General features: G+C 43.6%; 1 protein-coding gene across 2 annotated transcripts in view; it reads right to left on the bottom strand.

Annotated features, from left to right (window-relative positions):
- Window positions 1-11,459: 11,459 nt before the first annotated feature.
- The window catches only part of mtif2 (mitochondrial translational initiation factor 2), a 63,022-nt gene continuing 58,577 nt past the window's right edge, over window positions 11,460-15,904 (bottom strand). Inside the window, exons 12-14 of one of the 2 annotated variants that reach the window (XM_068044916.1) lie at window positions 14,040-14,204; window positions 13,721-13,861; window positions 11,460-12,025 (exon numbers count right to left, since the gene is read on the bottom strand). In XM_068044916.1, coding sequence (XP_067901017.1) covers window positions 11,856-12,025; window positions 13,721-13,861; window positions 14,040-14,204 — 476 coding nt within the window. In that variant the 3' untranslated portion in view covers window positions 11,460-11,855. The remainder of the gene's footprint in view (window positions 12,026-13,720; window positions 13,862-14,039; window positions 14,205-15,904) is intronic. The other variant, XM_068044917.1, reaches the window with a different exon arrangement.

Genomic DNA, 15,904 nt, shown 5'->3' with positions numbered 1-15,904 from the left:
CTTCCCACTACTATCCTTGATTGGCCCTAATCTAACTAGTCTTTCTTTTATTCCTGATATACCTATAGAAAGCCTTAGGGTTTTCCCTGATCCTATCCGCCAATGACTTCTCGTGTCCTCTCCTTGCTCTTCTTAGCTCTCCCTTTAGATCCTTCCTGGCTAGCTTGTAACTCTCAAGCGCCCTAACTGAGCCTTCACGTCTCATCCCAATATAAGCCTCCTTCTTCCTCTTGACAAGCGCTTCAACTTTAGTAAACCACGGCTCCCTCGCTCGACAACTTCCTCCCTGCCTGACAGGTACATACTTATCAAGGACACGCAGTAGCTGCTCCTTGAATAAGCTCCACATTTCGATTGTTCCCATCCCCTACAGTTTCCTTCCCCATCCTACGCATCCTAAATCTTGCCTAATCGCATCATAATTTCCTTTCCCCCAGTTATAATTCTTGCCCTGCGGTATATACCTGTCCCTGCCCATCGCTAAGGTAAACCTAACCGAATTGTGATCACTATCACCAAAGTGCTCACCTACATCTAAATCTAACACCTGGCCGGGTTCATTACCCAGTACCAAATCCAATGTGGCATCGCCCCTGGTTGGCCTGTCTACATATTGTGTCAGAAAACCCTCCTGCACACACTGGACAAAAACTGACCCATCTAAAGTCCTATAGTATTTCCAGTCAATATTTGGAAAGTTAAAGTCCCCTATAACAACTACCCTGTTACTCTCGCCCCTGTCGAGAATCATCTTCGCTATCCTTTCCTCTACATCTCTGGAACTATTCGGAGGTCTATAGAAGACTCCCAACAGGGTGACCTCTCCTCTCCTGTCTCTAACCTCGGCCCATACTACCTCAGTAGACGAGTCCTCAAACGTCCTTTCTGTCGCTGTAATACTCTCCTTGATTAACAATGCCACACCCCCCCCCCCCCCCTCTTTCACCATCTTCTCTGTTCTTACTGAAACATCTAAATCCCGGAACCTGCAACATCCATTCCTGCCCCTGCTCTACCCATGTCTCCGAAATGGCCACGACATCGAGATCCCAGGTACCAACCCATGCTGCAAGCTCACCCACCTTATTCCGGATGCTCCTGGCGTTGAAGTAGACACACTTTAAACCAGGTTCTTGCTTGCCAGTGCCCTCTTGCGTCCTTGTAACCTTATCCCTGACCTCACTACTCTCAACATCCTGTACGCTGGCACTACAATTTAGGTTCCCATTCCCCTGCTGAATTAGTTTAACCCTCCCCCCCCCCCCCCCCCCCCGAAGAGCACTAGCAAATCTCCCCCCAGGATATTGGTACCCCTCTGGTTCAGGTGAAGACCATCCTGTTTGTAGAGGTCCCACCTACCCCAGAAAGAGCCCCAATTATCCAGGAAACCAAAACCCTCCCTCCTACACCATCCCTGCAGCCACGTGTTCAACTCCTCTCTCTCCCTCGCTTCGCTATCACGTGGCACGGGCAACAACCCAGAGATAACAACTCTGTTTGTTCTCGCTCTAAGCTTCCGCCCTAGCTCCCTGAATTTCTGTCTTAAATCCCCATCTCTCTTCCTACCTATGTCGTTGGTGCCTATGTGGACCACGACTTGGGGCTGCTCCCCCTCCCCCTTAAGGATCCCAAAAACACAATCCGAGACATCACGAACACTGGCACCTGGGAGGCAACACACCAACCGTGAGTCTCTCTCATTCCCACAGAACCTCCTATCTGTTCCCCTAACTATGGAGTCCCCAATGACTAATGCTCTGCTCCTCTTCCCCCTTCCCTTCTGAGCAACAGGGACAGACTCTGTGCCAGATACCTGTACCCCATTGCTTACCCCTGGTAAGTCGTCCCCGCAACAGTATCCAAAACGGTATACCTGTTGTTGAGGGAAACGGCCAAAGGGGATCCCTGCACTGCCTGCTGGTTCCCTCTCCTTCCCCTGATGGTAACCCATCTACCTACTTCTTTTACCTGAGGTGTGACTACCTCCCCATAACTCCTCTCAATAACCCCCTCCGCCTCCCGAATGATCCGAAGTTCATCCAGCTCCAGCTCCAGTTCCCTAACACGGTTCTCGAGGAGCTGGAGTTGGGTGCACTTCCCGCAGATGCAGTCAGCAGGGACACTCTTGGCGACCCTTACCTCCCACATTCTGCAGGAGGAACATACAACTGCCTAAACTTCCATTCCCACTATTCTAAATTCCGAACAAATCTGAAAAACCAAAAAAAAAAGTCAAAACTTGTTAGGTTAGCAATCCAACGGACAGAACTTCTTAAATACAAAGCTTACCTTATCAACACACCAGAGTCCTTTTTTTTGGTTATATAATTAAAATTGATGCAAATGGTGGATCATCTTATGGATTTTCCTGTGTTAAATATATTCCCATTGGCCTGTAACCATATTACCTATACTACCTGTAAATGACACCATAATGGGCTAGCCTATGAATATTGGAGTTCAAATCCCACTATCAGTAATGGTGATTGTGAAACCACAGATTTGCTGTAAAATAAATCCATCTTTAGAGAAGGCAACGTGCCATCTTTACTCCAGCTGGCCAAACAGCAACAAAGTTGTCGCCTCCAACACTGCGCATGGGAAAACTACAACCTCCAAGTTGCACTGCAAATCTGTCACCACCTAGATATATCCCCATTCCTTCAGTGTCTGTTCTGTTAAAGCACAGTTGTACCCAGTGACCCAAGAATATATATATTTTCTGAAGATAACCAAAAATACAGCTTTTCCAGAGCTGTAAAAATTCCTTGATTGATTTGTTTGTGTAGGGTGGTGGTAAAACACTACTTTGAGATGTGGGCTTGAAAATATTTGGGGATGGTGTTCTTGTAGCTCTGAAGTATATAAACAAAAAAAGTTCCATCATGTACGTTAGTGTTTTCCTAGGGTCCTGCTGCTTCCATCACATGTCCCTATCCTTCTAAAATAACTTGCTGTCTGAAAGCTAATCTTTGGGCAAATCATGGGAGATTAGTATCTTGCCAGGCCAGTCAAAAAGTTGAAGTAATTTGATTATAGTTTGTTACAATTTTTGCTTTTGGCAAAACAGCTATAGTGGTTAAAAGACTTTGTCTCCTCATCCTTCCTGATCTATCTGCAGCCTTTGACACGGTTGCCCACACTGTCCTCCAACATCTTTCCACTGTCATCCAGTGCGGCGGGACTGTTCTCATTTGGTTCCATTCTTATCTAATTGTAGCCAGAGAATCATTTGCAATGCCTTCTGTTCCTGCTCCTGCACTGTTACTTCTGATGTCCCCCAAGGATCGATCCTTGACCTATTTCTCATCTACGTGCTGCCCCTCGGCGACATTATCTGAAGCACAGCATTAGTTTTCACACATATGTTAACAGAATTCAGCACCACTTCTGATTTGTCTGCTGGTGCTAAATTATCAGATGGCTTATCTAACATCCTGTATTGGATGAGCAGAAGAAATTTCCTCCAACTAATTATTGGGAAGACTGAAGTCTTTGTTTTCAGTCCCCGCTCCAAACTCTTGTTCCCTAGCTACCGACTCCATCCCTCTCCCTGGCAACAGTCTGAGGTTAAGCCAGTTTGTTCACAATCCTGGTGTCACATTTGACTCAGATTAGCTTCTCACCTCATATTTGTGCCATCACTAAGACGCCCTATTTCCACCTCTAACCTTGCCTGTCGCAGTTCAGCTACTGCTGAAACCCTTATTCATGCCATCGTTACCTCTAGACTTGAATATTCCAATGCATTCCTGGTTTGTCTCCCACTTTCTGCTCTCTCTCAACTTAAGGTCATCCAAAACTCTGCTGCCCATGTCTCGTCTCACACCAATTCCTGTTGCCCTTTCACCCCTGTGCTTGCTGTCCTGTAGTGGCTCCCAGTCGAGCAATGCCTTGATTTTAAAATTCTCATCCTTATTTTCAAATTCTTACATGGCTTTGTCCCTTCCTATCACTGTAATCTCCTCCAGCCCCACAACCCTGGAAGATATCTGCGCTCCTCTAATTCTGGCCTTTTGTGCATCCCCAATTTTAATTGCTCCACATTGGAAGCTATGCCTTAAGTTGCCGAGGCCCCAAGCTCTGGAATACCCTCTCTGCACCTTGCTTTCCTGCTTTAAAACACACTTCAAAACCTAACTCTTTTAACTATGCCTATAATCATCAGACCTAATATCTCCTTTTATGGCTCTGTCATATTTTGTTTTAGAATGCTCCTGTGAAGAGCCTTGGGCGTTTTGCTACATTAAATGTGCAATAAATATCTTCTTTCTTCTTTGGCCTCCTTGTCGCGGGAGACAATGGGTAAGCGCCTGGAGGTGGTCAGTGGTTTGAAGAGCAGCGCCTGGAGTGGCTATAAAGGCCAGTACTAGAGTGACAGACTTCCACAGGTGCTGCAGAAAAAATTGGTTGTTGGGGCTGTTACACAGTTGGCTCTCCCCTTGCGCTTCTGTCTTTTTTCCTGCCAACTGCTAAGTTGACTCGCCACACTTTATGGCTGCCCGCCATCTCTGGCGATCGCTGGCAACTGACTCCCACAACTTGTGATCAATGTCACAGGACTTCATGTTGCGTTTGCAGACGTCTTTAAAGCGGAGACATGGACGGCCAGTGGGTCTGATACCAGGGGCGAGCTCGCTGTACAATGTGTCCTTGGGGATCCTGCCATCTTCCATGCGGCTCACATGGCCAAGCCATCTCAAGCGTTGCTGACTCAGTAGTGTGTATAAGCTGGGGATGTTGGCCGCCTCGAGGACTTCTGTGTTGGAGATAAGGTCCTGCTACCTGATGCCAAGGATTCTCTGGAGGCAGCGAAGATGGAATAAATTGAGACGTCACTCTTGGCTGACATACGTTGTCCAGGCCTTGCTGCCGTAGAGCAAGGTACTGAGGACACAGGCTTGATACACTCGGACTTGTGTTCTGTGTCAGTGCGCCATTTTCCCACACTCTCTTGGCCAGTCTGGACATAGCAGTGGAAGCCTTTCCCTTGCGCTTGTTGATTTCTGCATCGAGAGACAGGTTACTGGTGATAGTTGAGCCTAGGTAGGTGAACTCTTGAACCACTTCCAGACCGTGGTCGCCGATATTGATGGATGGAGCATTTCTGACGTCCTGTCCCATGATGTTTGTTTTCTTGAGGCTGATGGTTAGGCCAAATTCGTTGCAGGTAGCCGCAATCCTGTCGATGAGTCTCTGCAGACACTCTTCAGTGTGAGATGTTAGTGCAGCATCGTCAGCAAAGAGGAGTTCCCCGATGAGGACTTTCCGTACTTTGGTCTTCGCTCTTAGACGGGCAAGGTTGAACAACCTGCCACCTGATCTTGTGTGGAGGAAAATTCCTTCTTCTGAAGACTTGAACGCATGTGACAGCAGCAGAGAGAAGATCCAAAACAGTGTTGGTGCGAGAACACAGCCTTGTTTCACGCCACTCAGGATAGGAAAGGGGTCTGATGAGGCGCTGCTATGCTGAATTGTGCCTTTCATATTGTCATGGAATGAGGTGATGATACTTAGTAGCTTTGGTGGACATCTGATTTTTTCTAGTAGTCTGAAGAGACCACGTCTGCTGACGAGGTCAAAGGCTTTGGTGAGATCAATGAAAGCAACGTAGAGGGGCATCTGAAACAAAAACAAGAAATGCTGGATTCACTCAGCAGGTCTGGCAGCATCTGTGGAAAGAGAAGCAGAGTTAACGTTTCGGGTCAGTGACCCTTCTTCGGAACTGCTCCGCAGTATTTTGCTTTTATTTTAGTAGAGGGGCATCTGTTGTTCGCGGCATTTCTCCTATAGCTGGCGAAGGGAAAACAGCATGTCAATGGTGGATCTCTCTGCTCGAAAGCCACACTCTGCCACAGGGTAAACACGCTCAGCCAGCTTCTGGAGCCTGTCTAAAGCAACTCGAGCGAAGACTTTCCCCACTATGCTGAGCAGGGAGATTCCACGATAGTTGTTACAGTCACCGCGGTCACTCTTGTTCTTGTAGAGGGTGATGATATTGGCATCGCGCATGTCCTGTGGTACTGCTCCCTCGTCCCAGCACAGGCAAAGCAGTTCGTAGAGTGCTGAGAGTATAGCAGGCTTAGCACTCTTGATTATTTCAGAGGTAATGCCGTCCTTCCCAGAGTTCTGACTTTGTTGGCTGTACGTCCAGCTCATCCATGACTAGCAGAGGCTGGGCTGCATTGAGGGCAGTCTCAGTGACAACATTCTCCCTGGAGTACAATTCGAGGTAGTGCTCAACCCAATGGTCCATCTGCTTACGTTGGTCAGTGATTGTGTCCCCTGATTTAGATTTGAGGGGGTCGATCTTCTTGATTGTTGGCCCAAAAGCTCTCTTAATGCCATCTTACATTCCTCTGATGTTTCTGGTGTCGGAGGCCAGCTGAATATGACTGCATAGGTGTTGCCAGTAGTCATTTGCGCAGCGCTTGGCTGTTCTTTGTGCAGTGCTTCTGGCTGTTTTAAGTGCTATGGATGTTAACTCGCTGGGGGCTTTTTTGTAGTTCAGCTGTGCAATGCGCTTAGCGGCTCTGAAGGTTCCAACTCTTCAAAATGAGATTGAAACCAGTCTGCATTCCGCTTCACACGTTTGCCATAGGTGGTCATAGCTGACTCATAGATGGCGTCTCTGATGTGGGCTCACTTGGTTTCTGCATCCCCTGTGGGAGTGTTTTGAAGGGCCTTTTCAAGTGAATTTAGAAATTTTTGTAACAGCTGTGGATAAGAAATTCTGCACGTGTTGATGCACGGGTGGCCCTTCTGCTTGGAGTGATGCAGCTTCTTTGGTTTGAGTCTAACCTTGCTGCACACCAGGGAGTGGTTGGTGTCACAGTCCCCACTGTGGAAGCTGCGTGTGATTTGAACACTGTTTAAGGAGGATCGCCTTGTGACAATGAGGTCCAGCTGGTGCCAATGACGTGATATTGGGTGCCTCCAAGAAACCTGGTGACAGGGTTTAGTGTGAAAGAACGAGTTGGTGATGCAGAGGTTATGATAGGTACATAACTCAAGCAGTCTCTGTCCATTCTCATTCATCCTTCCAATGCCATAGCGCCCAACGCATGAGTCTTGGTTGGCCCCAACCCTGGCATTAAAGTCCCCCAGCAGGAACAGATGTTTGATATTGGGGATGCTACTAATAATATTATGGAGTTCCTTGTAGAACTGGTCTTTATCTTCAGGTGGGGAGCATAGATGCTGAGTAGGTGTAATGGACCGGAGGCAGTGAGCTGTCTGATGGACAGTATGCGTTCTGAGCCATTTGAAGGTGGCTCTATCATGCTGAGCAAAGAGTTTCTGATGGCGAAGCCCACTCCATGCTGTCTTGGTTCTTCAGGATCCCTATCCTGCCAGAAGAAGGTGTAGTCTTGCTCTGTTAGAGATCCGCTCGCAGGGAGGCGTGTCTCCTGAAGTGCTGCAATGTCCACATTGAGTCTACTGAGCTCGTTGTTAATGATGGCGGTCTTCCGAGAATCGTTGATCTGTGTAAGGTCTTCCGACAGGCCAGGACACATAGTTCTGACATTCCAGCTTGCAAAGCGAAGGGCTGGTACCTTCTTTCCTTTTTCCACGTTGTTTGGTGCGGTGTTGCAGTCCGCTTTTCGGGCAATGACCCTGAGCTCCAAGCACCCATTGAAGCAGGTGGACTGTGGCTGGACAGAACCTTATTGACCGGGGGGCTGCCCAGTTTGAGGCAGGCGGTAGCTGTCCAGTGAGGTGCGATGACCTCTCCCACTGACAAAGGCAACCCGTGGCGCCCAATCTCTACACCAATTGAGCTGAACTTATAACCCATAACTGCTGCCTTCCGTGTTGTTTCGGTCGCTGTGAGGTGACTATTGAGTGACCTCTCCATGGTGCATGCCTGGGCGAATGTATGAAGGTTGTGAGTTGCCCAAGCGTCAAATCCCCCTTCCAGCCTTTCTGGTGGGATCCAAAGGAGTGCAGAGTACGACGTTTGGCATTGGTATGGCTGCAGGAACTGCCGGAAACATGCCAAAGGTGACATATGACCGCCTATGGGGTTCCGCTCCGGATTTTCTGTTAGGGTTTACTCCCTTAGCCTTGGACTCTCCCGAGACGCCCACAAGGCAGTGGGGTTGTTAGGGCCTCTGCTTAGGGATAGGTGGATGCCGGTGGGAGGAGGGGGTGCAAGGGGGAGGGGTGGAGGGAAGGGGGTGCGAGGGGGAGCTGGGAAGGGGGCGCGAAAGGGGAGCTGGGAAGGGGGCGGTAGGGGGGGTGCAGGGGAAAGATGGTGCAAGGGGGGAGCTGGGAAGGGGAAGCGGGGGGTAGGGGGTGCAGGTAATAAAACATTTAATCAGTTCCCACCATCAACGCCGGGAAAGCTCATTCGTGTCCTCCAGGAGGTGGGCGACAGCCTCGGGCGCCAGTACCAGCAGGAATTCGCCGACATTGCGCTGCAGGTGCGCTATGAGCCGCACATTTCCCGCGGGCGCTTTGAAGTTGTGGCCGAGGAGCCGTTCCGCAATGGAGTCAACTGGGGCCGGGTCGTGGCTTTTTATGTTTTCGGGGTTTTTCCTCAATGCTCCCCCTTTGTACTTGGTCTTATTATCCCAGGGTTCATCTGCTCTTTCCTCTCTGCACTGGACTTACCGCACGCCGCAATAAATATAAGTTGTTATAAAAGACATCACCTTCATTGAACCTCAATTTTAAGCTTCTAATTTTTTATGCTTCTCTTGTGAGCTCTAACCATGAACTGCTGCTTCATTGCCTATGGTGAAATGTTCAAATTAAATGCAAATATTAAGAATATTGCAATGTTACAATGGCAGAAACCAGATTCATCTCAAAATTTATTTTTATTTTGGAAATTTTCCCCTTCTCCATTGAAGATATTTGTTCTTTATTGGGGTACAACTCCAAAGGTAGATATGAGTGGCCATTAGTTATGTGCCAACCCTGACTATCATAAGGCTATTAAACTGCAGGGATGTCACAGCAAGCACAATTCTGCCCTTGACTGACATCCAAACATGCATTTTAGGAACAGACGCTCAGGTAGATTTTCCAATCCTTTTGCACATTAGGATTTGAAGTAGATTTTTTTTTTAAGTAAGCATTGTAAGAAGAAAAGGAAAAAATGGCATGGAGTCTGCTATCTTTAGCCATATTCATTGCTAGTGGGACATGATGGACTGTGAAAATTGTTCTCAATGGGGCCCAGTCAGAAAAAGTTTAGATAACCACAGACTTACACAATGCAAAAACAAAGTGCAGTAATCCCTTTGAGCTATTTGATACCATCAGCATATTACATAAATAGTACACTGTGAATATTACAAATTGCTTGAAAAATGTTTAGTACCAGTATTATTGGTACTATATGATCACATTAAATCTGAAAACCAATTAACAATAATACCATTAAGGCTGTGCAAACATTAGCAAAACAATATCCACTATGATGTGGAGAGTAATAGCCCATCATTGTGCAAAGAGTGCCAACTGATAAGGAAAGTGAAATGAGGAGTCAATGGACATTGCACAGGCTACAGACAACTGAACAAACAGTACATCTGGGAACTCTTAATACTTGCAGCATGTACACTTAGAAACTACTTTCAAGTTGCATTGATACTTTAAATGCCACTATTATATGACATTATGTGATATAGATGTTTACCATCATGAGGCATAGTGCTGCATGTAAAAGCAGGTAAATGGTACTAAGTAGTCTCATCAGTGCTGGTGGCAATCCATGGGCACTTTTAAATTACAGCGCTTGTACCAGCCTTCCAGTACCACTCCTCCATATCAACATTTCTACCTGGCATTATTCTCCATTAGGTATTGAGTGGGAAGAGCTATCTCAGCCTTAAATATATTCAATGATGCAGCATCCACAACCCTCAAAAGATTCACAACACTTTGAGTGAAGAAATTATTCCTCATTACAGTCCTAAATGATTGACCCCTTATCGTGAGACTATGCATGCATGTTCTAGATGCCTCAGCCAGGGGAAACAACTTCACTGCCTCAATTAGATCACTTCTCATTCTTCTAAACTCCAGAGAATATAGACCCAATTTACTCAGCCTTGCATCATAGGACAAACCTCTCAACCCCGGAACCAATCTAGTGAACCTTTGCTATACCACCTCCAATACAAGTATATCCTTCCTTAAATATGAAGACCAAAACTGTGTACAGTACTCTGGGTGGGGTCTCACCAAAGCACTGTACAATTGTAACAAGATCTCTTTATCCTTGTACTCCAATCCCCTTGCAATAAAGATCAACATGCCATTTACCTTCCTAACTGCTTGCTGTACCTGCATGCTAATGTATATTTGCTGCAGTTTTAAAATGTAAAAGGATATTTTGAAAAGAGTAACAATGCTGTATCAATTTGATCCTGAGACATGCGCTGGACTAAAAGCATCTTTTCAGAGCACTTTAGAACAGAAATGGTCATATAAGGAAGCCAAAATTTTCAAATATACTAAAAATATTATTCTGCATTATTTGTACAATATTAGTTTAAACAAAATTAAAATTGATAATGTAATTTTTTTTAATGTGATGTGGCTTTCAGTTTTCCAAATATTTTTAAGGGTCAGCATATTGGGAATTTTCTTAAAATCAGATTTGTACTATAGTGCCTTTACAAATAGAAACATTACAGAAAAAAGCTAAGTCGCCAGAATGTTGATATCAGGAAACTTGAAACAAACAGCTTGAATGCTTTTAATATATTAGTGAAGGTATTTGTTTTGATATCTAGTCCCTGAGGAAACACAAACAAGTGAATCATTACCAAATTGCATAAATGCACAATTTAGTAAAATTGTAATTAAAATATGTTCCCATAGTTATTTGCAAAAATGTATTTTGGCAGTAATTTTAATGAATAATTAGATCCATCTCAATGTTAAATAATTTGGGCCTCGGGCAGAAATCTAATTGCGCCTTCCACCACTCAATCCCCCTCCAGCAACTAACAACACTCCACTTAAACTTGTGACTAATGACTAATTTTCTGAATCCAATTCAAAGAGTCAAAGTGGGGAAAACATTTTTACTGATAATGTTCTTCCCTCGAGGTATTTAATACCATGAAATCTACCAGAAAGATACAAATATTTTTAAACTGTATTTACAGGAAGCTTGGTTTGAATCTATTTTTCTTTCTTACAGTCTCTTAAACTTAAAGGGAGACCCATGACTGCTGTACGAGTACCTCTCTCTCCTTTATTTTTCCTACTTTTAGTTACAAGTGGAGATTCAGCTGCAGTTTGAGTCCTGTGAAAATCCTTCAATACCATTGGGATTCCATGAGCCAACTGCTTTATATTAAGACTGCTACCGACAGCAACCTCCGGCAACAACACTCCATCAAGGTAAAAGTGCGTTATGGTGGCCATTGCACTATGTGCATTGCCAGACATATCACCAGCATCTAGGTCCACATTTAGTCTATTTTAATCATGTATAACTGATAACTGATGTTTAATGTGCCAATATTCAAAGGAAGCTAAAAATGCAACACACCACAAACACAATACATTTAGCTCGTCAACTCTCCAGACCGTAACCTGATTTTGCAATATGCTCTACTTTTTGTTATTACTAGGATCTTGTTATGTTAAAAATGGCTTCTGCATGGATCCACTGAATAACATTCACCACCCTTCAAAGTAATTCCTTATGCAGTGCTTAGAAACATTATGTGAACACTAGTCTTTTTTGTTGGCCTGTATTCCAAACAGTGGGCTGAATACAGCATTAACATATCTTGTCCATTTAATCATTTTACTGGAAAGACTTTATATTAATAGTTCAATTTAATTATATTCAAAAATTCTTAGGTTCTTGTAGTAATCAGGTTTTAAAATCCTGGATCCCAAGAGATATTTTGTTGAACTTCTTTTTCTTCATAACAAATAATTTCATCGCCAAGCTTAAAATCAATTTCTTTATCCAAGCTGAGGCCACACTCCATTCCTGTCTTCACAACTGGGACATCATCCTTGAGATGTTTGAGAGAGGTAAGAAAACCTGAATGGAGGGAAAAAAAGTTGTATACTATAAACCTGGTTTTAGTCTGTTGGTAACAAACACTCAGATAGCATAAAATATTTTAAAATGTTTACTTTCAAACTTGCCACCCCTCTCTTCAACTAATACCACCTCTTCCTCGTGTCCCCCACCACCACCATGGATACACACCACCCCTTGGGCAACAGAGCAGTCAAACAACCTGCTCCCACTCCTGTCACCAGTCTTACTGAATTTTAAGTTGCTTCTGATGACAGAGTTTTATTCTTTTTTTTTTAGTTTCTTTCCATTTTATGGACTATTCCAGGGTCTTGGTGAGGGGCTGGATAAGGTTCACACTACTTTGTATCTGTGTTGGAATTACTGCAGGCACGCTGTGTTACGCTCACGTGATGTGTAGCGATTGAAAATACAGAACTCACTCTGAAGAGTTATAAAAATTGACTTTTCTGTTAAAAAAGTGGACAATGTGTTGTCAACAAAATACAGGACAAAACACATCTCTTGCCTTCAAATCCACTTCCATGTATCTACTAAGACTGAAAAGCAATTAAGCCCCGTCTGCATGGAAATGCGACAGATAATCACACCTGGATGTAAGCTATACTCGAACACAATAAGACAAGACCTTTCGCAGACTTCTCATCTCTGAATAACCTCCATTACAATGGAGTGTGAACCATCTTCATCTCCTCAGAATGGGGCCATCATCATGGCCAGTATACAGCCCAACTAGGACTGAAACCTAAAGTCACATGGGTGATGCCAACCCTTGTAAAAATATTCACCTTAAAAGATAATCGTTTTTGAGGAACAAAGGGGGAGTCTTTTCAGGACTAGAGACAACATCATCAGTCTGGTGTCTCCTCAGCCACACAGTGCAACAAAAAGCCATCTTGAATTCTGGCAAGGCTGAGAGAGAGAAACCATTTCCAGTCAACACAGTTGAACCCTGCTGAGACATGTGGAAGCTAACTAAAACAGAGACAAGAGAGTGCCTTTGCAAAAATGACTTCTCTACCTAAGACATCAGCACCATCTTCAACCCAAAGTGAACCGCCATGAGACTGTAACAGCCCAACGAATACCAGACAACCAGCAAACAGGCCTGCAACTTTAAAAATCCACCTTCCGAGGAGGATCCCACAGGTTATTCCTGAAACAACAGACTTTGACAACCGGAACTCTGTACACCTCTTACCCTGTCCTTTTCTATCTATTTTCTCTTTAGAGTGCATGTGAGAGTGAATGCATACATGAGTGGTGTTGCAACAATTTTGGGATAAGGCATATTGCTCAATAAATAATTAATCTTCTGTTTTAAACTTACAAGAAAACCTGTTGCTGTCTATTTGACAAATAAAACACCAAGGGGTTAAACCCTAATAACAAAAACCACTTGCTGCGGTCAGGTGGGAATTGAACAGTGGGAACCACCCATACCCCTCACCACGTGGCCGTAACAACTGGGAAATAATTTGTTCTATAGGGGAGTTCTCAGACAGCGTATATAATAAAATTATGTAACAATTGGACATTTGTACACGTCCCTTAAAATACTCCTGAAGAACAAAAAACACTATGAACTGGTTTCCAAAGCAACAAAATTGCTTTTTATGAAATATCAGGATTTTGTTTCTATCGTAGCAGTTTTGCATGTTATAATAAACAGAACTCTACAAGAGGAAAACATGCCTCTCCATAAAATATGCCCATCGCGGTTGAGCTTAAACTTCATCTTTCTATGCAATTGACCCTTCTGGACTCTGCAACCTGCTACAGGAACCTTCTTTTTTCCTATTGTCACATGGAAAAGTGCCAACACAGATGCCTCTCCTGAAAGCAAAATAACAGCGTTAACAAATGACAAAGACTGCTTCTTCTTAAATACATGTCTTAATTAGTTAAAAAACGGCCATACATCAGCTCAAATTTACAACATATATGCAAACAAGTGAGTTTAAAAAGCTGTATCTGACAAAGAATATTCAATTTTATGAAACAGAAAACATACCTATTATATTTTCTTCAAGTGTTGGTGGCAACTTGCCACTCAATTCGTCCTTGAGGTCATCAATAAGCTTATAGATAATCCTATGCAATTTGATTTTTATTCCTTTCTTGGTAGCCATCTGTTGTACATCTTTGTTGGCAGTTACATTAAAACCATACACCAAACCTAAAAGTCCAAGAAGAGTGTTGTTTTTCTTCAAGCCATTTTCCATGCACTGCTTGCAACTGCAGTGGTACAATTAATTATACAACCATTCTTGATCCGACCCCAAAATTCTGTCTCAATCAGAAAAGGCGAGAGTAAATGGTTCTCAAAAGTAAGCTCTGAACAATGTGGGGACATATCTCTGAGGCAGAGATTAAAATAATGACTTTCGGGGGTGTGTTCATGCTCCACCAGGTTGATGGGGGAGAAACAAAATAAGAGAGATGGTGGTGTAGTGGTAATGTCACTGAACCAGCAATCCAGAGGCCCGGGCTCATGCCCTGAGGACATAGGTTCAAGTCCCACCATGGCAGCTGGGGAATTTAAAATTTGATTAATTAATAAAAAGCTGGTCTTAATAATGGCGCCACGAAGCTATCATTATTCGTCATTAAAAACCTAGCAAGCTAGTCAGTTGTCAAGGGCAATTAGGGATGGGCCTTGCCAGCAACACCTGCATCCCATAGGAGAATAAAACAGAAAGTTTGTGATCAAGACTGGGAACTGAATATTAAAGGATATTTGACATTTAGGAAGGACAGGCAAAAAGGAAAAGGAGGTGGGGTGGTGCTGATAATAAGGGATGGCATTAGTGAGACAGGATCTTTGATCAGAAGAACAGGATGTAGAATCTGTTTGGGTGGAGCTAAGAAACAGCAAGGGGCAACAATTATTGGTAGGAGTGGTTTACAGGCCACCAAACAGTAGTGGTAATATAGGGCATGGTACAAATCAGGAAATTAGAAGTGCATGTAGCAAAGGCAATGCAGTAATCATTCTATCTACATATAGACTGGGTAAAGCTTATGAGCAACAATGCTGTGGAAGAAGAATTCCTGGAATGTGTCCGAGATGGTTTTCTGGAGCAATATGTTGAGGAACCAACTAGGGAACAGGCTATTTTGGATCTAGTATTATGCAATGAGAAAGGGCATATTAATAATCTGGTGGCAAAAGAACCTTTTTAGAAAAGTGACCATAGTATGATAGAATTTTTCATTACGTTTGAAAAAGATGTAGTTCAATCCGAAACTAGCGTCTTAAATCTAAACAAGGGCAATTATGAAGGTATGAGAAGCAAGCTGGCCATGGTGGATTGGAAAAACACATTAAAAGGTTTGAATGTAGATAGGCAATGACTAGCATTTAAAGAATTAATGCATGGTTTTCAAAAAACATACATTCCTTTAAGGCAAAAGAACCCAATAGGGAAAGCAAGTCAGCCGTGGTGAACAAAGGAAGTTAAAGATAGTATTAGATCAAAGCAGGAGGTATATAAAGTTGCCAAAAATGGGAGAATTTTAGAATCCAGCAAAGGAGGACCAAGAAATTGATAAAGAAAGAGAGAATAGAATATGATTGTAAACTAGCAAGAAATATAAATACAGATTGTAAAAGCTTCTATAGGTATGTAAAAAGGAAAAAATTGGCAAAGACAAATATGGGTCCATTACAGACTGAGACAGAAGACTTTGTAATGGGAAAAAGGGAAATGGCAGAGAAGCTAAATAATTACTTTGTGTCTGTCTTCATGGAGGAAGATACAAGAAGTCTCCCTGAAATAATTGAGATCCAAGGATCCAGTGAGAATGAGGAACTAAAAGAAATTAGGATTAGTACAAATGTAGTATTGGAGAAATTAATGGAACTGAAAGTTGGCA

This window comes from Heterodontus francisci, chromosome 13, assembly GCF_036365525.1.
Source record: "Heterodontus francisci isolate sHetFra1 chromosome 13, sHetFra1.hap1, whole genome shotgun sequence".
Lineage (NCBI taxonomy): Eukaryota > Metazoa > Chordata > Chondrichthyes > Heterodontiformes > Heterodontidae > Heterodontus > Heterodontus francisci.
This window is presented reverse-complemented; position numbering and strand designations above follow the sequence as displayed.